This window comes from Oryctolagus cuniculus, chromosome 16 (assembly GCF_051225735.1).
Source record: "Oryctolagus cuniculus isolate XC-2025 breed Fujian yellow rabbit chromosome 16, ASM5122573v1, whole genome shotgun sequence".
NCBI classification, from domain to species: domain Eukaryota; kingdom Metazoa; phylum Chordata; class Mammalia; order Lagomorpha; family Leporidae; genus Oryctolagus; species Oryctolagus cuniculus.
In genome coordinates, this window is record NC_142882.1 from 18,468,049 (window position 1) to 18,487,988 (window position 19,940).

Below are 19,940 nucleotides of genomic sequence, written 5' to 3' on the forward strand. Positions count from 1 at the left end.
CCCACCCCGGTTGCAGGCGAGGCAGGATGGGGCGCGCGGCTCTGCGTGGCCATCCGAGAGTCCTCACCCGGGCCCACTGCTTGACCCCAAGAACCAGCCAGCTCTGATTTCTTTAAAACCGTTTACTTACAAACTTTAATTCAGCAAAGGTCTGTGTGGGAAGGTAGGGGAGAGGATGTCGTTGGGGGGTGGGGTCCCCCAGAGGAAAGCTGGCGGCCCAGCAGGCCGGGGCACACTCAGGTGGGACAGGTCCTGCTGGTGCGCAGGTGCAGGGCCCGTCGGCGCGGCGTTCGTTGGCTTCCGGCACTGGGCCAAAAGGAGGCCAGCTCCGGGCTCCAGCCTGGGGATGCAGATGGGGCTTGTCTTCCACGAGGGGGGATGGCGGCGGCTCAGTGAGGCGGGCAGGGTGGGGGGAGCTTCCACACACAGCAGGGGACTGCACCCGGGCCTGGGTGGGAGGGGAGGTGGGGTGCTTTGCCAAGACCACAGCTTTGGCCTTCTCCTGTCCCCAGGGTGGAGCCCGCGAGTCCAGGGGGCCATCCCCAGGCCAGAGCTGTTTGGTCCTGAGTCAAGAGGCTCTGGCCCGCCGGCCTGCGGCCCAGCGTTAAGGCATCAGAAGGCGCGGGGACTTGTGGCGCGGACGGGGACGGGAGGGGGGCACAGGCCAGAGCGGGCAGGCAAGGGCCAGGAGACAGCCGTGCCCGCAGTGGACGTGGGGAAGAGGGCAGGGCCGAGCGGTTTCAAACTGCAACGTGTGGAATGGAGGCCCAGGAGGGCGGGACCTTGAAGGACCAGAGCTGGGGGGTGGGGTGGGGTGGGGTGGGGGCGCCCTGGATGGTTTAAAAAATAATAAAAATCAGAAAAGGAAACCGAAGTCAATTGTCGGAGTTAAAAAGGGGGGTGAGGGGACAGTCTGCTCCTCACGGGAGGCCGGGACCTCCAAGGCACTGGAAAGGCCCGATCAGGGGGGAGGGCGGGCGGGGGGCCCCTCTCTCTTAAGGCTGCGGGGTTTCAGCGCGGGGAGCAGGCCCCGGGCGCCCCCATGCCCCCCGGGCTCCGGCCAGCTGCTCAGCAGTCTTTCTGAGATTTCTCTATTACCGAAAGAAAGAAAATTCAAAAGAAAAAAAAAAAAAAACACAAAACGAAACACCAGAAAACCCAAAAGTGATTTGGTGCGGGCCCTGCGGCTCGTCCGGCACCAGCCCCCTAGAAAATCCGCTTCCGCTTCAGGTAGGAGTCCGCGTAGTGGCCGCCGAGGCCCTGGGAGTGCTGGCCCACGTAGCTCCCCTCCGGGCTGGGCTCGGGCGAGGGCAGCAGGTGGGCAAAGCTGCGTTTCTGGCCGCCCAGTGGGGTCTGGAGACAGAGGGCAGGGGGAGCCGGGTCAGGGGCCGCCCCAGCGCCGGGGCTCCCCAGCCCCGAGGGCCCCCACCCCCCGCCCGTACCTTCAGCAGGTGGCTGTGACCATTGGGCCCAGGGCCGAGGCCCAGGAGCCCCTCACTGGAGCCCAGTGGGGAGGAGCCGACCGCCTGGGAGGAGTGGGAGAGAGGGGCACGGGTCAGTCCCCGGGGGCTTCCAGCTGCGGCCTGGCCCTGGCCCTCGCTAGCACCGGGGACCTGGGCACACAGCTCTGGCTGGAGGGCCAGATGCCTCATGGGGGGCCAGTGGGAAGTGTGGGGGGCGACGCAGGACCTCCCCGCCCCCCCGCCCCCGGCCCCGCCCTCCTCACCTTGCTCAGGTGGCTCTGCTTGAGGCCGGCCTGCAGGCCGCTGGTGAAGTAGGACGTGGGTGACCCGGAGTAGAAGTGAGACAGGGGCCCCCCGCCGCCCCCGCCGCTCCGCTCGCTGAAGCCCCCGGGCGGGGGCGACATCTGCAGAGAGGGGGCAGCTGAGTGAGGCCCGGGGGGGGGGGGGCAGCGTCCCCTACCCACGAGGCCCCACGTGGAAGGGCACCACGCGGGCCGCTCTCAGCGCCCCTGGCCGGGGAGCCAACGGCTTCCCCGCGAGGCACGGGCAGCGCTCACCTTGTGGCGGCTGGGTCTGTGGTGGCCGAAGCCTGGTTCTCGTGGGTGGCCGAAGAGCCGCCGAGGCCCCCCGTCCTGAATCAAAGCGGGAGAAGCACGTCGGGGTGGGGTCCGCGCCAAACTGCCCTGGGCTGAACTCCACCGCCGCGCTGGCCTCCAGGAGTCCGGGCCCTCCACCTGCGCCCACAGGGCGGGGGGCAGCTGGAGTGAGACTGCGACGCAGCCGGGCCCTGTGACAGCCGCTGGGTGGGAGGGAGCCCGGTGAGGCCGGGCGTGGCACTGCCGGGACGCTGGGGGGCGCTCACTGACTAGCCCAGTGGGGGTCACATCTGACCCAGGGCTCCCCAGGGACCAGATCTCCAGGCAGAGACAGAGCCCAAGGACAAGACAGGGACAGACAGGAAGCCGGGCCTCCCAGGAGAGACAGACAGACAGACGGAGAGGAAGCCGAGCCTCCCAGGAGAGACAGACAGACAGATGAGAGGAAGCCGGGCCTCCCAGGAGAGACAGACAGACAGACAGGAAGCCGAGCCTCCCAGGAGAGACAGACAGATGGAGAGGAAGCCGGGCCTCCCAGGAGAGACAGACAGATGAGAGGAAGCTGGGCCTCCCAGGAGAGACAGACAGACAGACAGGAAGCCAAGCCTCCCAGGAGAGACAGACAGACAGACAGGAAGCTGGGCCTCCCAGGAGAGACAGACAGACAGACGGACAGGAAGCCGAGCCTCCCAGGAGAGACAGACAGACGGAGAGGAAGCCGAGCCTCCCAGGAGAGACAGACAGACAGATGAGAGGAAGATGGGCCTCCCAGGAGAGAGAGAGAGACAGACAGACAGGAAGCCGGGCCTCCCAGGAGAGACAGACAGACAGATGAGAGAAAGCTGGGCCTCCCAGGAGAGACAGACAGACCAACGGACAGGAAGCTAAGCCTCCCAGGAGAGACAGACAGGAAGCTGAGCCTCCCAGGAGATGGAGGGAGACAGACAGACACGAAGCCAGGCCTCCCAGGAGACAGACAGATGGACAGGAAGCTGAGCATCCCAGGAGAGACAGACAGACTGATGGACAGGAAGCCGGGCCTCCCAGGAGAGAGACTGACAGATGCAGGGGTAGGGGGACCAGGTGCAGGGAATGGACAGACAGGAGCAGGTCTGATGTGCAAACAGGGGACTTCCGGGCCCCACAGGGCCAGTCCTGGGGAGCCACAGGGGAGGGAGCCCTTATCCGACACTTGGGGGCAGAGTGACGCGGGGTGCGCGTGGCGGGATGGGGGCCCATTCTCAACAGGAAGCCCGCCGCCCATGGCCGGAGGCCATGGCCCACAGCGCTGGTAGTGCCCCTGCATGTGCCCCCAGGGGCGGGACTCTGGCGCCCTCGGGAGTCAGATTCGGGGTTGGGGAGCTCAGCCCGTCCCGGGAGGGAGGGGCGCTGGCCCTCAGGGCTACTCACCGAGGGGTAGTCAAAGCCGTAGCTGTCAGGCAGTCCCGGTTCGGGGGGCAGGCGGGCGCTGGCGAGGGGGCTGAGCAGGCGGGACTTGAGCTGGAAGGCTTTGCCGCCCCCGCCTCTGGGGGCCGGGGGGTTAGGCGGGGGGCCCTCGGCTGGATGGCGGCCTCTCCCGGCGCCTCCCCAGCCGCGGGCCTCCTTACCCGCCAGGCTGCTGGCTGGGAGCACGCTGTGCAGATTCAGGTAGGGGTTCAGGGGGATCCGGTAGTCTTTCGGGGGCTCCCCCAGCAGCGAGACCTGCGGCAGGAGGGCAGTGTTGGCGAGGGTCTTGGGCAGAGGGGCCTCGCCAGGCAGGAGGCTGGGCCGGGGCCGGGCGCTGGGTGGGGCCTTACCCCAGTATTCGGTGGCCCCCCGTCTTTCTGCAGGCCTCTGAGGTTGCTGCTGCGGAGCCCTGCAGGGGCAGGCGGTGGCGTGAGCGGGGCTGCCGGGGGCCCCAGGCCCATGGCCTCCCGGCCACCCCCCGAGGGACCCAGCAGGGGTGGCATCTCTGGGGGCAGGGCCCCTCCTAGAGAGAGGAGCGTCAGGCCCAGCCCCACAAGACCCTTCTTCCTGGCGGCCCTGGAGTGGCCACTGCACATTGCCAGCTACGGCATCCACTTCCAGCATGCTCCGGGCCGCTCCGGCGGGCTGAGCACCACAGGCCAGGACACTGAGCCCCAGAGGCCACCCAGCTGGAGACTGACTGCTCCCAGGGGAGAGGGCTGGGGAGGGGAGGCGGGCCTGTGTTACCTGTAGACACCTCCCCGAGGAGGGGGTTGGCTGGCTGTGCCCCGAGGGGCGAGTCTCCCAGGATTCCAGGCTTCTAAGGACAGAGCAGAGCCAGGTGAGGGGAGGCCAGGGTGGCCCCACTCCCACACTCCGGCCCCGTGTGACCCCATCTGGATGGCAGGGGGTGATGGAGCGCCTCCACTGAGCGCCCTGCGGCAGCACGGGGCACACTCAGGGCTGTCACTGCGCATGTCCTACGCTCAGCCCCCTGGCCACGGGGTGGAACCGTGAGGGGACACACCCACATCCCTGCCCAGGGCCACGCAGGCAGCACACAGGTGACTGTAACAGCGCTCCAGGAAGTTCACGAACAATGGAATAGACCGACACAGCACGTGCTTCCACCCGCCGGTTCATTCCCCAGATGGCTACGAGAGCCAGGGCTGGGCCAGGCTACAGCCAGGAGCCCAGGACTCCATCCAGGTCCCCCCAACAGAGTAACAGTCCTGAGCCATCAGCCGCTGCCTTCCAACGTGCGCGCTAGCAGGAAGCTGGACTGAAAGCAGAGCTGGGATGGGGCCGGCGCTGAGGCGCAGCAGGTTAAGCCACCGTGTGCAGTGCCAGCATCCCGTAGGGGAGCCGGTTCAGGACCCGGCTGCTCCACTTCTGGTCCAGCTCTCTGCTATGGCCTGGGAAAGCAGTGGAAGATGGCCCAGGTCCTTGGGCCCCTGCACCACATGGGGGACCTGGAAGAAGCTGGCATGCTGTGTGTGTGTGTGTGTGTGTGTGTGTGTAGAGGGTGGGGCCTGGACTCCCCAGGAGTTGCGGGGCAGCCTCCGTCCACAAACTGCTCCCGGGCAGCGGCTCTCCCGGGCCACACCCGGCCTCTGGCTGTAATGGGCGTGTCCCAGTCCTCTGACCCCCGTGTGGCTGACGCCAGGTGCTCTCTGCAGACTGCCCTGAGGGGCACCCTGCACCCTGGCCAGTGAACCGCTCACAGCCCGACAGGGTCTGGAAGGGAAGGGCGCGGCGGGGGGGCCTGGCAGCCGGCAGGGGGGCAGCCCTTACCTTCTGGCCCTGGTTCTGCAGGGCGAGCTGCAGCAGCGCCGTGGACAGGGCAGGCCCATTGAGCAGCGGCATGGCGGGAGGGGCGCCCAGGAGGCCTGGGAAGAGGCGGGGAGGTGGGCCGGGGCCTGGTTAGAGGCGCCCCGCCCCCATCCAACAGCCCGGAGCAGCCCCGCCCCTGCCCCGCCCCTTACCCTGCTTGCCGCTGGTGTGGCCCTGCAGCAGCGGGTTGAGCAGCAGCTGCAGGGAGGCAGACGGGCCCAGGTTGTTGAGCAGCTGCAGGAGGTTGGGCTCGGGCAGGAGCCCCTTGCCCCGGTGGAGGGCCTGCGCGGAGGGACGAGGGCGGCTCAGGGCGCTGCGCGGCCTCCCAGGTCCCGGACGCCCCCGGCCCGCGCACACTCACCGTGGCCTGGGCGGCGATGAGCGCGGCCAGCATGCTGCGGCCGGGGGGCCCCGGGGCGCAGAAGGACACGCGCAGGTGGCTGCCCCCCAGGGCCAGCCCGTCGGCCCGCTGCTGCGCCTCCTCCGCCATCTCGGCCGTCTCGTACTCCAGCACCGCAAAGCCCTTCAGCTGCCCGTCCTGGCCGCACGCCAGCTGTGGGGGGAGGCGGCCGTGAGTGACAGCGGCGCTGGGCGACGGCGACCCACCCGTTCCTGCACCAGGGTCTGCCCTGTGGCCCCAAGAGGCCACACTGGACCCATTTTCCAGAAGCAGCAGCTGAGGCTCTGAGAGGTCAGCCCAGCCCTGACCACAGCTGACGGCGAGGCCACAGAGAAGGGGCTTAGCCTGGGATGCACAAGGTGGCTCTGGATCACTGCAGCGGGGCTGGGAAGGGAGCAGCCTGTGCGCGGGGCGAGCGGCCTCCCAGCTGGGGTTCAAGGCAGGCTGGTGGGAGGCCGTGAACAGCCAGCGCGGAGGTCCGGTCATGGCCGGGTCAGCGAAGTCTTCAGAGCCACAGCTCTTTCAGGAACCCGGGGCCAGACGTGTGCCAGGACTGAGGATTGTGGGAGACGAGAAGGGAAGAAGCCGCACCTGCTGTGTGTCGCCCACAGATCGCTCGGCAGCAAGACACACAGAAACAGCCCCAAACGTCGCATTCCGGACAGGTCCGCCTCTGGCGCCAAGTGGGCGGGCCACCAGCTGGGGAACGAGCCTGCTGCTTCCCAGGGCATTCTGGGGGCTGCAACTGTGGGCGGGGGCCGTCCCACGGGGAGCAGGTGCTGGGTCCCTGCCTGGCCTCAAGGGACGGCCCTGCACGCCCACGGGCCGGGTGCCATGAGAGGCACGGCCCCATCCGCAGCCCCCACGCCCTCTGCTCAGAGACGGGCAGTCCCTCGTCCAGGTCACAGAGCAGGCTGTCCCCCTGATGGGACCTGCCCCCTCAGGGTGGCAGCAGCTGTCTCAAACGAAGCTGCCCCTCCAGGTCCTAAGAGATGTACCGATGGCTGGGTTGTGGTCTGGGACAATGCAAGGTCCTTCCCCACAGAGGGAAGAGCTCGGAGCCCAACACAGACACTGCAGAGCCGGTGGAAAAACACAACCCAGCCAGGCCCAGCAAGGCCAAGGCCGTGGAAACAGGAAGTGGCGATATCTATGAGGACACTTGAGAAAGTTCACGTTGGGGCCAGGGCTGTCACACAGGGGTCAGCAGCCCACAAGAGCTCTAGTTTGAGGTTCGGGTCCCAGCTGCTCCACTTCCCAGCCAGCTCCCTGCTCATGCGCCTGGGAAAGCAGCAGGGGATGGCCCGAGTGCTCGGGCCCCTCTAGATGAGGCTCCTGGCTCCTGGCTTCAACCTGGCCCAGGCCCAGCCATTACAGCCATTTGGAAAGTGAACCAATGGATGGAAGATCCGTCTCAGTCTCTGTCACTCCCTCTCTTCTATCTCTAACTGACCTTCAAATCCAAAAATACATTAAAAAAAATATGTAATTAAAAAAAATTCATGGAAAAAGGAATTCAGTTTATTTTGTTGCCAAACCTGGGGGCGGGTATTGGGGCCCAGCAGCTTAATCCACTGTTTGAGATGCCAGCGTCCTGCGTGGAGGACTGTCCCACTCCCAGCCCCCCACTTATCCAGCTCCCCGCCTGGTGATGCACCCAGGAAGCAGGGGAGGATGGCCCGAGTCCTTGGGCCCCGGCACCCTCGTGCGAGACCCGGATGGAGCTCCAGGCTCCCGGCTTTGGCTACTGCAGCCATCTGGGGAGTGGACTAGCAGATGGAATCTCTCTTTCTCTCTCTCTCTGCTATTCTGCCTTTCAATACAGAAATCTTTCAAAAACTGTTTTGAAATCCATACATATAGGGAGTCTTCAAACAGTCTGTGAAGGAAGAGCATTATGAAGACATATGCATGGCACTCAAACTTTTTTAGCAACAAAATAAACCAAGCTTTTTGTTTGTTTTAAGGATTTATTTATTTATTTGAGAGGCAGAGTTACAGACAGCGGGAGAGAAAGGTCTTCCATCCACTGGTTCACTCCCCAAACGGCCACAAAGGCCGGAGCTGGGCTGATCCGGAGCCAGGAGCTTCTTCCGGGTCTCCCACATGGGTGCAGGGGCCCAAGCACTTGGGTCATCTTCTCCTGCTTTCCCAGGCCACAGCAGAGGGCTGGATCAGAAGTGGAGCAGCCGGGACTAGAACTGGTGCCCATACAGGATGCTGGCACTGCATCCTGCTACGCCACAGCGCTGGCCCCTAAACCACCTTTCCATTTCACTTTCCCATGGACGTTCTGTAGCAGCCTCGCACAAATTCTGAACTGTGTGCTACAGGCTGAGCAGCTCTAATCTCAAAGGCTCCAAAACCCAGGACTTTTCCCACTTCCTGTCTGTACTCAGAAAGCGTCAGGTTTCTAGGACTTGGGGTTTCGGGTTTTGGATGAGGGATGCTGGACCAGTACAATCCCAATGGAAGGAGGTACCAACTGGGCGGGCGGGGCTGCCCAGGAGGCGCTAGGGGCCAGGCGGGGGCCTTTATCACGGACTGCTTGAGGACATGAATTGGTCTGCGCTGGCCACACACAGCACGGACTGGAGCATGCGAGGTCGCGGGATGCCTGCTTTGTCTAGCAGCTGGTGTCATAGGTGGGCAGGGAGCACCCAGTTAGGAGCATGGCTCCCAAGGTCAGCTGCCCGACCTTGAACCCCAGCCTGCATCTCGCCAGCCAGTCATGGCCATGGCTGCACAAGATCTCCAACCCTATTTCCTCACAGTGCAATGAGGCCGGCACTGGGCCCACCACATGGGGTTGCTGTGAGGATTAAGATGCTCGGGGCGGGGGCCAGCGTGCGCTGTAGCGGGTAAAGCCGCTGCCTATGGCACCCACATCCCATATGGGCACCGGTTCAGGACCTGGCTGCTCCACTTCCCATTCAGCTCTCTGCTGTGGCCCGGGGAAGGCAGTAGAAGATGGCCCAAGTCCTTGGTCCCCTGCACCTGCGTGGGAGACCCAGAAGAGGCTCCTGGCTCCTGGCTTTGGATCGGTGCAGCTCCAGCTGTTGCAGCCGACTGGGGAGTGAACCAGCAGATGGAAGACCTTTCTCTCTGTCTCTCCCTCTCACTGTCTGTAACTCTCTCTCAAATAAATAAAATTTATAAAAAAGAAGAAAATGCTGGGGGCAGGGCAGGGGAGGGGCGGCGCTCCGGCAGAGAGGCCACGCTGCCACCTGCAGTGTCCCAGCTGCTGCGCTCTGCCCCAGCTCTCTGCTATGGCCTGGGAAAAGGCCCAAGTGCCTGGGGCCCCGGCGCTCGCGGGGGCTGCTGGACGCAGGATGAGAGCACCCACAGGCGTGCCTGGCACGGGCGCCTCGAGTGAACACGGGCCTGGCTGCCGCGAAGCGAGAGTGAGGTTCAGAGCGGGCGGCTCGCTGCGCTGCCCGCCCAGCACACAGCCGGGCGGGTCTGGCCGAGCCCCACTTCCCTCAGCCAGGGCTGAAACAGACGGAGGCTCCCCCAGGCAGCCTCCCCCAGGCCTGCTCTGGGTGCGGACCCTGCAACTTCTCCCACACAGCCCTCCCGAGCGCGCTGGCGACGACGGGGTGAGCAGACCTCGCGGCTCCGGCCTGGGGTGCCCGAGCCACGCCGAAGCCTGTGGTCGCACTGGATTCAGGCTGACCCCCGCGGGCTCCCGCCTCCCACGGCCCGGGGGCCCCCTCCAGACGCACTCCGAGTCACGTCGGAGCCCAGATGGCCCCGCCGAGGCGCCCTGGGCCCGGCGCAGAGCTCACCTGGCAGAAGGTGGGCGTGTGCACGGCCGACAGCGCCTGGCGCAGGGCGTCCACGTCGCTGAAGCCGGGGGGCAGGCGGTCCACGCAGAGGCAGCGGGAGTGCAGCAGCGCCGGTGTCAGGTGCCCGGCGTCTGTCCAGTGCACGTAGAGGGTGCGCGAGCCCAGTGGCTTGCCCAGCAGGTCCGACTTGGCGCGCGCGGCCGAGTCCTTCTTCATGTACTCGGCAAAGCCGTAGCCCTTGGAGTGGCCGCTGCACTTGCTGTAGACCAGGAAGCAGCGCTCCAGGCTCCCGAAGGGCCGAACCAGCTCCTCGAACTGCGCCTGCGTGAGGCTGGGGGGCAGGTTGGCCACGCACAGCAGGGCGTCGGTGGGCTGCAGCTGCACCGACAGCTCCCGCTCCCGCAGGCGGCTGTGGTGGAAGGCGGTGATGGCTGCTTCTGCCTGCTCCCCATTCAGCAAGGTCACGAAGGCTGTGGGGGCAGAAGGCGACACAGGGTCAGTCCCCTTACCCCGCGGCCGCCCAGCCCACCACCCCGTCAACCTAGGGGGATCCCCAGAGGCACAGCCCCCAGGTCCAGGCGGGCACGGTCGCCCGAGGCCAGTGGCCAAGCCGAGGGCACTGACGCCCGGACCCTCGGTGGGCTTGGGCCTCGGCTGCTCCTCTGCCTCACGGCCTGTCCGGGCCACCCACGTCCCTCGCCCTCACAGCCCCCCAGCAGGTGCAGCAAGCTTTGTCCCAAAGGGCCATCAGACGACGCCACACTGGCAGCTTCTCCACGCAGGGCCGGGCCTCGTGGCCTCCCTCACCTCCTCTCCATCTCTGCCGGCCGCTTCCTGGACACCAGGCACACTCGGCCTTTGCAGCACTCGCTCCCTGAGCATGGGCCGCTGAGCCCTCCCCCTGCATCTGGGCAACTCCCACCCTCACGCTGCCCAGGAAGCCTGCAGTCCTGCTCAGATCCCAGCCCTCTGCCCCCACGGTGCCAGTCCAAGGCCACTTCACCTCCATGTTTGGAACCGCAGGACTCACACCCTCTTCCCCAGCCTGGCCCAGCCGTGTGGGTCACACGTGTGGCCCTGGCACCCAGCACCTGACAGATCTGTGTGAACAAGTGTCACTCAGCACCTGGATCCCCGGCCCGAGGCACATACAGGGCCCTCCACGGTCGCAGGTTCTGAATCCATGGATTCAACCAACCAGACAGAAGAATCCGTACGGACAGCTGTGTGCTTGGCCTGGTGGTCAAGACACCAAGTTGGGCACGTGTGTCCCCTATCAGAGCACCTGGGTTTGAGTGTGAGCTCCGCTTCCAATCCCAGCTTCCTGCTAATGAAGACCCTGGGAGGCACCAAGTGACAGCTCAAGTAACCAGGTTCCTGGGAGACCGGGCTTGAAATCCCGGCTCCTGGCTTTGGCCTCCGGCCCAGGCCATCGCAAACATTTGGGAAATGAAATGGCAGATGGGAGCTTTCGATCTGCTTCTCAAAAAAAGAATTTCAAGATTTATTTATTTGAAAGAGTTACAGACAAAGAGAGATCTTCTATCCACTGGTTCATTCTCCAACGGCCACAACAACTAGGGCCAGGCCAGGCCAAAGCCAGGAGCATGGAACCCCATCCAGGTCTCCCATGTGCGTACGCAGGCCCAAGCGCTTGGATCCTCTGCTGCTGCTCTCCTGGGTGCATTAGCAGGGAATCGGACTGGAAGAGGAGCAGCCTGGACTCCACCCGGCACCCATTCGGGATGTTGGCAGTGCAGGCAGTGGCGCCGGCCCCATCAAATAAATCTTTTTTTTTTTTTTTTTTTTTTTGACAGGCAGAGTGGACAGTGAGAGAGACAAAGGTCTTCCTTTACCGTTGGTTCACCCCCCAGTGGCCGCTGCAGCCAGCGTACCGCGCTGATCCGATGGCAGGAGCCAGGTGCTTCTCCTGGTCTCCCATGTGGGTGCAGGGCCCAAGCACTTGGGCCATCCTCCACTGCACTCCTGGGCCACAGCAGAGAGCTGGCCTGGAAGAGGGGCAACCGGGACAAGAACCCGGGGTGCCGGCGCCGCTAGGTGGAGGATTAGCCTAGTGAGCCGCGGCGCCAGCCAAAATAAATCCTCTTAAAAGGTACCATATGCTTACTATCCCCTAAGCAATACACCATACGGACATTCGTATGCAATACTACCATCATCTAGAGATGATGTAAAACATGGAAGACACACACAGATCGCACCGGTTAGGGAGGGGACTTTGAGATCTTTGGGGTGGTGGGTGTGTTTCTGGAACCAACGCCCCTCAGATGCGAGGGCAAATGTACTCAGTACTCAGGAGCCAGCTGACCTGTGGACCCTGCCACCGTCTGGTACACACCTAGTGCGTGCCCGGCGCTCACAGCCTCGCAAGCACGTTCATGTTTGGGGTTCTACGGCCAACACAAGCAGGGGCAGTGACTGTGCGGGTCACGTTCAATTCCCGGGGAAGAAAACCGAGCCTGCAGCCATGGGGAGGAAGCAGGGTCTGAACTCCAGGCCTGCTGTCTCCAGGTCCACTCACTGACCTGGCCCACCAGGCTGGTCTCCAAGGGACACGTGGCCTCAGCTCCTTCCCGTCCAGGGTACAGAGAGCAACCGAAGGCCCTGGAAGGTCTAGCAGCTGGCACGTGCCTGGCGGGCAGAGACACCCACCGATCTGTCCCCAGGCGCACGGAGCTGGGCATTAGGGGCAGGGCAGCCGGGAGCCAGCAATGACAGCCCGCAGCGCCGGGGCTGGGACGAGGACCTGCACACCCCCTCTAGGGAACAGTATGCATGGAGCAGCGATGGCTGAGGCCAGTGGTAGGAGGAAGAGCCCAGGAGGCTGAGGCTGAGGATCAGGTTTGCCATGGAACAGGCGCTGGCTTCATGCAGGTCGGCGAACGGCAAGGGGAAATCCCGGGGGGAGAGAGCCTGGAGGGAGGCGGCCTTCGGGGGGAGATGGAGAGGACACGGACCAGGCGGAAGCCCAGGAACAGCCGGGCACGGGTCGTGCCAGTAGGCCTGGAAGGGACACCCAGCATGCCCCAAGACGGGCACTGGTGACAAGGGACAGCCGACAGCCTGGGGCACCTGCAGCCCTGGCGTGGGCCGTGGTCTTGGCCTGACACCCAGCCTTCCAGCTGCCCCGGCCCGCCCCGCGGCCCCACAAACCTGTCCCTTTGTATTTGTCCACAAAACAGTACTTGAGTTCGTAGTCACTGAGAAGGTCATGCACTTCCTGTAGAGACGGAAGCGGAGAGAGAGCGGTCACCACGGACGGCAGGGGCCAGCGCGCGGCCCCCTGCCAGCTGTCCCCACCCCTGCGCACAGGTGCAAAGCAAAGCTCAGAGTGGTGACTGGCCCCAGAGCTGGCACTTGCGGCCTACCCACGGAGCGACACCTGCCGGTCAGCCGGGCGCGCTCAGACTGTCCAGCTCACGCACTTCACAGGCCCCCAGCATGCGGCCTCCTGCAAGCCAGCGTGGGAGGCGAGGCGCTGGAGCGTGCCCGTGCCACACACACTGCACGCTGTGCACCAGGGCCAGCACGCCCGGCTGAGAGAGAACCCAGGCACCAGCAGCCTCCAGAAACCAGTGCCTGCCTGCCAGCCCCTGCCCCTGGCTGTCCCCCGCATCACTCCTGGGGCGCCCCCTACTCGCTATGTGCCCATCGGTGGGCAGGGCCGGTCAGTGGCAGGTGCACTGGTGGGCAAGGTGGCTGCGAGGCAGGACCGATCCCGGCTGCTGCAGGGCAGGGCGGTGTAGACGCTGTTTTCCTGGGTCCAAAGAGCACCGGGAAGCTGTGCCCCAACCAGGCCCTGAGAGAAGGGCACGCCTGGCAGGACGACCAGCCACGGGCGGCGGCGGGGGTGGGGGGGGCTCCGGACAACGGCGCCTCTACCCACCCCTCCACCCCCCCCGCCCCGATTTCCTACAGGTCTGTGGGATGCGGGTGGGAGACCTCACTCTTCCAAAGTAATCCTGGGTCTCCCGGGGAACCACGACCCGTACAACTTCCGTGTCTCTCTCCAAGATGGAATAAATGCGTGATAGGGCAGGAGCTGGTCTAACCAACCCTGAAACTTCTGGACATGGGGTCCCGCCCCACCCACCTTCCCCGCGGTAGAGGGGGTGGGGGAAAAAAGCACAGTTGAAGCCGGGGACAGCTGGTGTCCCTGTGTCCACACGTCCCGAACACAATTCCAACGAGCCCACAGCTCCCCGCCCCCTTCGAGCACTTGGACTCGCCCAAGCCTGTGGTCGCCCCTAGCAACGCCCTCCCTCGAGCCAAAGTTGGTTTCTCCCTTCATCACGGTCCCCCCCAACATCCCGTTCTTGATCTCTCCCGACCCCGCGTGGATCCCACGGCCCTGCCGACGCCCCCCACGCACGCTGGCGGTGGAGTCTCCCGGTTGCCCCCCCGGCGCACGCGCACGGTGGTATTTCCCGCCACGCTCCCACACCAAACCCCCCCATACCTGGTTGGTCACGTCCCCAGGGAGGCCCCGGATCAGTATCTTGCGGCGGTTACGGAACTGGCGCTCGGTGTGTTCCAGACGTCTCCGGATCTCCTCGGGATCCAGGGGCGGCAACTCTTCTTCGGGTGCCCGGCGCTCCGCGGCATCGCCGACTTCCACCTCGGCCCCAGCCTCCGGGCTCAGCGGGGGCCGGTGAGTAACGGACACGTCGGCCGCCATCTTGGGAAACCCGGCGCCTTCTGGGACCAGCGAGCCGGGGCGGAGCGGCATAGAGCGGCAACGGGGGCGCACCCGCCGATTGGCTGATGGAAGCCCCGCCTCCCTCCCGAGTCCCTCAGCCCATTGGCTAAGGGCCCAACCCGCCCCCTGTGCGTTCAAGCAGCGTCTGGGTTCCACCAGCTCCGCCCCTTTTCCCCCCTCCCTCCCCGCGAGGCCCGTCAGGGCATGCGCAGAGCGGTGTCCGAACGCTGAAGCCACGGACCATGGGGTTTAGAAGCTTTATTGGTACGGAACCCGGGGGTAGACTGCCGAAGGCCCCGCCGACTTCTGCCCGCGGCTCAGGACGGCTGTCCGCCATCCCCTTCCTCGGGCTGCATGGACTGGAGGGGCAGCGAGGGGCCTGGCTGCTTCACCGGGTAGCTTCCGCTCCGTTTCTGCACCCCGAAGATGTACAGGGAGGCCGCTGCAACGGCCACCAGGCCCAGGGTGACCAGCACTCCTAGGACGATGCTGACGGTCGAGGAGTTCATACCTGCGCGGGGAGGCGCCGGGTGAAGACCTGGGCTCGCCCGTCCGGACCCTGCGGGCACCCCCCATCCCACCGGCGGTGGTCACCTTGAACGTCCATCACCACGACCAGGGTGTCCGTGCCCCGCGGGCTGGCCGCCTGGCAGCGATACGTGCCACTGTAGTTTAACTGGACGAGGAACGGGACGCCGACCGGCACCTCGCGCCTGGAGCCCTCTTGCAAACACCTCAGCTGGGGGGCCGGGTTGCCGCGAGCCTCGCAATGCAGGACGTGGGTCGTCCTTTCTCTCCACGCCACGTGCTGGGGACACGTGGCCCGGTCAATCCTGGGGCCGTCTGTGGGGACCGTCGTGGGATCAGACACGCGACACTCGGGGGTGGGGTGGGGGAGGCTGAGGGTTGGAGAGCCCAGTGACCGACTCACACAGGACACGCAGGCGGGCGCTCCTGTTGCGGTGCACAAAGTGGCCGTCCACCTGGAGGGTGGCGCCGCACGAGAAGCTGCGCCCGTCGTCGCGCTCGGTGGCATTTAGCTGCAAGTGGACGGGCTGCCCCGGAGCCGCGGCCCGAACCCCGTCCAGCACGAGCTGGACCCGGGCCCCGGCCGTGCAAGTCACAGTCACGCTGGACCCCTCGGTGGCGATGGGCTCGCTCAGGTTCAGAAATGGCCCTAGGAAGCCTAAGAGGCGGGGCGTGGCCCTAGCGCTTACAGACCATCGCGGCCCAGGGCGGGGTTTCACGCCGCCGCGCCCCCTGCCACAGCCCCCCACCCCCACCCCCCGTCTCCGGGAGGCCGGGCCACGCCTCCCGGCCGTCCAAGCCCTGCCCACCTCGCCGTCCTTATTGGAGCCGCTGAAGCCCCGCCCCTCCGCATGCTCTCCAGTCCCGCCCCGGGCTGCCTTGGCCCCGCCCCTTACTATAGACGGTCACGTTCTTCCGGGCCTCGCGACTCCGGCCGGCCAGGGTCACGCTGCAGACCACCTCGCGCGCTCCCTCGTGGCCTGACCGCTCTGTGACTATGGCCGTCGCGTTGAGCGCGTCCCCGTCCCTCGTGACTTGGGGATTCAGCATCTGGTCTCCCAGCGCCAGCCGGACCTGGGCCGCGGAGGCCGGGAACAGGCCGGACAGGTGGCAGACCACCGGCCACGAAGTTCCCACCTCCAAGAGCGGGAAGACGGCGAGGCTCGGAGGAGTCAGGGGCAGGACTGGGGTGGGGGTGGGGGGAGTGGGCGTCAACAGGAGGCCTCCCACACACCCCCTGCGGACGCTGTGTGTCCAAGACACCCCCCACGCCCTGTCCCCCTGCCGCCTGGCTCGCCACGGCTCGGGCCTCCCTCTTGGGATCCCCCTACCCAGTGGCCCAGGGCGTGGCGTACCAGAACCCCTACTCTCAGGATCCCCACGTCCAGGGCGCCCCCTGTTCTGGCTCAGCTCTGCACCCACCTCCTGCAGCCCCTCCCCTCACCGAACGTTTGCAGCTGCCTGGGGGCCGAGACGTTCTTGAACAACTCCAAGCCCAGGGGCCGCAGGTCCAGCTCCGTGACGCAGGAGAAATTGGCGCCGTGGTCGCTTCTGTCGGCCCGCACCGTGGCGGTGACCTCCACGGGCTCCCCCAGCGCCGGCTGCCGGCTCAGCTCCTCCTCCCCGCGGAGCAGCAGCACCGAGAGCCGGGCCCGGGGCTGCCCGCCCACCACCTGGCAGCGCAGGGTGAGGTCCTCCCCGACGGGCTGCCAGGGGGGCAGGGGCGCCAGCTCCACGCGCTCCGGGAACTCTGGGGGAGGAGGGGAGGGGACGGCCCTGGTCAGCGGGCGAGGAGAGCCCCAGCTCAGAGATTGGGAAGGGGCGGGGCAGCTCCCTCCTGCCCCGTGTGGAGTTCATCAGCGCGGAAGGCGCGGGGTGGGGGGGCAGTCTAGGTGGGTGCTACTGGCTTTGCCAGTGTGGGGGCTCAGAAACCCCGAGCCCAGAGATTGAGGCCGGAGCAGGTGCACAGCGGCCTGAAGTCACCATCAGGGTCCTGTGAGCCGCCCTTGGCCTCCAGCTAACACAGGCTGCCCCCTCCACGGAGCCTTCCTTACCCCGACTCCTGCTGCCCAAGACTGGCGGTGGTGACGCCCCCACAGATTTTGCCCACACCCCGATTCCAGGCCCACGGAGACCTCCTCCCAAAACATCTCAAAACCAAGACATGATCCAAACCCGCAGAGTTACCCCCCCCCTTCTCTAAAGATGTATTGACTTGAAAGGCAGGTGACAGACAGAGAGGTCTTCCATCTGCTGGTTCACTTCCCAAATGGCCACAATGGCCACAGCTGGACAGGCCGAAACCAGGAGCCGGGAAGTCCATCCGGGTCTCCCGCAAGGGTGCAGGGGCCCCATCCTCTGGGGCTTTCCCAGGCGCATCGGCAGGGAGCTGGATGGGAAGTGGAGCAGCCAGGACTTGAACTTGACAGGCTGCGGCTTAACCCGCTGAGCCACGACACAGGAGCCAAGTCCTCTCTTAAAGTGACCCGCACCCCCCATGGCGGGTCCGCCCTACAGAGGAGTCATTTTGGGGTGGGGGTGGGGGCTGACACTCCTGTGAGGTTTCCCCTCCAGCTGTTATATTTCTCCATGTGCTCATTAAATAGAATCTCTCTGCCTTTTCCCCTTTAAATCTTTGTCAGTTCCTTCCAGCGAACCTCCAGAGGGTGGAGGGAGTTTTCCTCACCCTTGCACCCAGCATCGAAATAAAATCCAGGGGCTGGCGCTGTGGCTCAGCGGGATAAAACCCCGGCATCCAATATGGGCGCCGGTTCGAGTCCTGGCTGCTGCACTTCCGATCCAGCTCCCTGCTGATGCGCCTGGGAAGGCAGAAGACGATGGCCACAGTGCTCTGGCCCCTGCCCCTGACTCAGGCGACCCAGATGGAGCTCCTGACTCCTGGCTTCTGCCTGGGCCAGCCCCAGCCATTGTAGCCATTTGAAGAATGAACTGGTAGATGGAAGACCTCTCTCTCTCTTTCCCTCCCTCCCTCCCTCCCTGTAACTCTGCCTTTCAAATGAATAAATAAATCTATAAAAATAATCTTACAAAATCGGCCTCACACCTGCTGCCCTGGTAGACTGCTCTGTCTGTTTGTCTGTCTGTCTGTCTGTCTCCCGTAGCCAAGTCCCAGCCCCAGGGCGGAACCTTGGCCGGTTTCGCACTCGTGTGCGGCACCGCCCGGGGCCAGTCCCACCGCCGGCCGCGTCCACTCACCGTACACGGTGATGTGAGAGGTGCTGGTCATCTGGGAGCCATTGCAGTAGCCGGAGCACAGGACCTGGCTGTCGTCCGACGCCCCACTGAGCAGGAAGGCCACCCAGCCCTGGCCCTGGCCCACCAGCTCCTTGGAGAGCAGGGTCTCCAGCGTGATGAGGTCCGAGTCGGGGCAGTCGGTGCTGCAGTTGACCAGCAGGGACGCTCCGGCACGCAGCACCGGGTCCCGGGGCTCCACCCGCAGCGGGAACTCCTGCCCCTGGACGCCTGGGGGAACACGGGCCCTGCTTGTTATTCCCCCCAACTCACCCATCAGCAGCCCCACCCTGCCCTCGGGGGGCCCCCATCCAGTGGGGGGGGGGCAAAGGATCACTAGGGAGAGGCGAGGGGAGCTCTGATTCCAAGTATAGGAGAAAGTGAATCGCGGAAGGCTTCCTGGAGGAAGGGGTGGGGTTTTAAAGATCAAGTAGGAATCAGCCACGGGAAAGAGTGATCCTGGCAGAAGGAACAGAGGCAATGTTGGGGATCTAGACGGTGCTCAGGGGAGGCTCTGATTAAGCTTCTAGGAGGCGGTGAGTCAGGGAAGGCTTCCAGGAGGAGGGGGCAACAACAGCCAGCTTAGAAGTCTCTGTGGGAATTGGACAAGTGAAAAAGAAGGGTGATTCTGGGGCGCCAGCGTTGTGGAATAGCAGGTAAAGCCGCCTCCCGCGATGCCCCGGCATCCCATACGGGCGCTGGTTCGAGTTCAGGCCATTCCACTTCCGATCCAGCTCCCTTCTAGTGTATGGGAGACCCGGATGGAGCTCCAGACTCCTGGCTTTGGCCTGGCCCAGTCCTGGCTGTTGCAGGTGTTTGGGGAGTGAACCAGTGGATGGAAGATTGATCTGTCTGTCTCTCCCTCTCAAACAAACAAATCTTAAAAAAAAAAAAAAAAAAAGCTGTGTCAAGGAGCCAAGACGTTCTCGCGAGGACTCTGGGGAGCCCCTGTCGGCTTTGAGAAGCTGGGTGCGCTGGGGCCAGGGCGGCAAGCAGGCAGGATGTGGGGGATCTTGGCATCCTCTGGTCCACGCAACCCCTACCCCACCCAAGCCTCCGCCAGCTTGACCGAAACCCGCCTCACCTGGGGGCAGCAGGCAGCCACACAGTAGCAGAATCCAGCAGGCCCCGGAGGGCGCCATGGGGGCCAGGCTGAGGGAGGGGTGCGCGCTCAGGATGTGCCCGCCACACGGAGGAAGGGGGCGGAAGCCAGCGGTTAGGATTGCAGAAGCCCCGGTGTTGCACCTGACCCAGGCTTGGTGGGGTGGGGGTGGGGACTGGAGGGGGCGGGTCTAAAGTGGCTGACCCCCCCACACCCCTGCTGTGGGACCCAGCAAGGCGGGCTGGGGGTGCACTGGGCGGTCTCCAACAAGGGCGGGGCAGGGCTCCCCTGAAGGAGCCCACAGAAAATTCGAGCAGCCACTTCCTGTGCGCTCACCACTGGGAAGCCCTGGGGGAGTGGCGGGGGGGTGGGGAGGAAGAGGTGCCGTCTTCCGGGTCAATGCAGGTGCAGGGCCAGCCTCCTTTCCCCCAGAGATGAAGGCGGGAGGCTTCAAGGTGCGCCTTCAAAGCAACTTTATTTATTTTGTTTGAAAGGCAGAGAGAGACAGACACACAGAGACGGAGAGATCTGCTTCTATCTGCTGGCTCACTCCCCAGGGGCCCTCCCAGGGCTGGACCAGGCTGAAGCCAGGAGGCTGGAACTCCGTCTGGGTCTCCCACGTGGGCGATCCAGCCTCCGATGGCCTGCGTCAGCGGGAGGCTGGGTCGTAAGTGGAGCTGAGCGTCCCGGGCACTTGGGACGGGAGCCGGGCACCCCAAGCAGCGTCCTCACCGCTGTGCCAAGCCCTCAACGCCAGTGCCCCCGCCCCGTGCACTTGAAGGTGCTTCCCATGACCTGATTGTAGTAAAGAC

At 65.1% G+C, this 19,940-nt stretch overlaps 2 protein-coding genes across 5 annotated transcripts; both read right to left on the minus strand.

The window, feature by feature from the left end:
• Window positions 1-107: 107 nt before the first annotated feature.
• RAVER1 (ribonucleoprotein, PTB binding 1) lies at window positions 108-14,406 on the minus strand. 3 transcript variants are annotated; one of them, XM_051838083.3, is made up of 13 exons: window positions 14,007-14,406; window positions 12,701-12,767; window positions 9,527-9,996; window positions 5,700-5,891; window positions 5,491-5,620; window positions 5,300-5,394; window positions 4,253-4,325; window positions 3,856-3,914; window positions 3,470-3,760; window positions 2,021-2,197; window positions 1,727-1,867; window positions 1,443-1,526; window positions 108-1,353 (listed from the first exon to the last, which is right to left on the minus strand). In XM_051838083.3, exons 1-13 carry the CDS (start codon window positions 14,274-14,276, stop codon window positions 1,207-1,209), a joined length of 2,196 nt encoding a protein of 731 aa, XP_051694043.1. In that variant the 5' UTR covers window positions 14,277-14,406; the 3' UTR covers window positions 108-1,206. The 3 variants fall into 3 exon arrangements, with proteins under 3 accessions (XP_051694043.1, XP_051694042.1, XP_051694041.1); XM_051838082.3 differs by having other exon boundaries at window positions 2,021-2,095; window positions 14,007-14,363; XM_051838081.3 differs by lacking the exon at window positions 1,443-1,526 and having other exon boundaries at window positions 1,064-1,353; window positions 14,007-14,363.
• An 83-nt stretch (window positions 14,407-14,489) lies between these two features.
• Window positions 14,490-19,468, minus strand: ICAM3 (intercellular adhesion molecule 3). 2 transcript variants are annotated; one of them, XM_002722843.6, is made up of 7 exons: window positions 19,111-19,468; window positions 17,991-18,257; window positions 16,219-16,524; window positions 15,671-15,958; window positions 15,178-15,432; window positions 14,841-15,089; window positions 14,490-14,757 (listed from the first exon to the last, which is right to left on the minus strand). In XM_002722843.6, exons 1-7 carry the CDS (start codon window positions 19,166-19,168, stop codon window positions 14,564-14,566), a joined length of 1,617 nt encoding a protein of 538 aa, XP_002722889.3. In that variant the 5' UTR covers window positions 19,169-19,468; the 3' UTR covers window positions 14,490-14,563. The 2 variants fall into 2 exon arrangements, with proteins under 2 accessions (XP_002722889.3, XP_008248962.3); XM_008250740.5 differs by having other exon boundaries at window positions 14,841-15,054; window positions 19,111-19,310.
• Window positions 19,469-19,940: the final 472 nt, after the last annotated feature.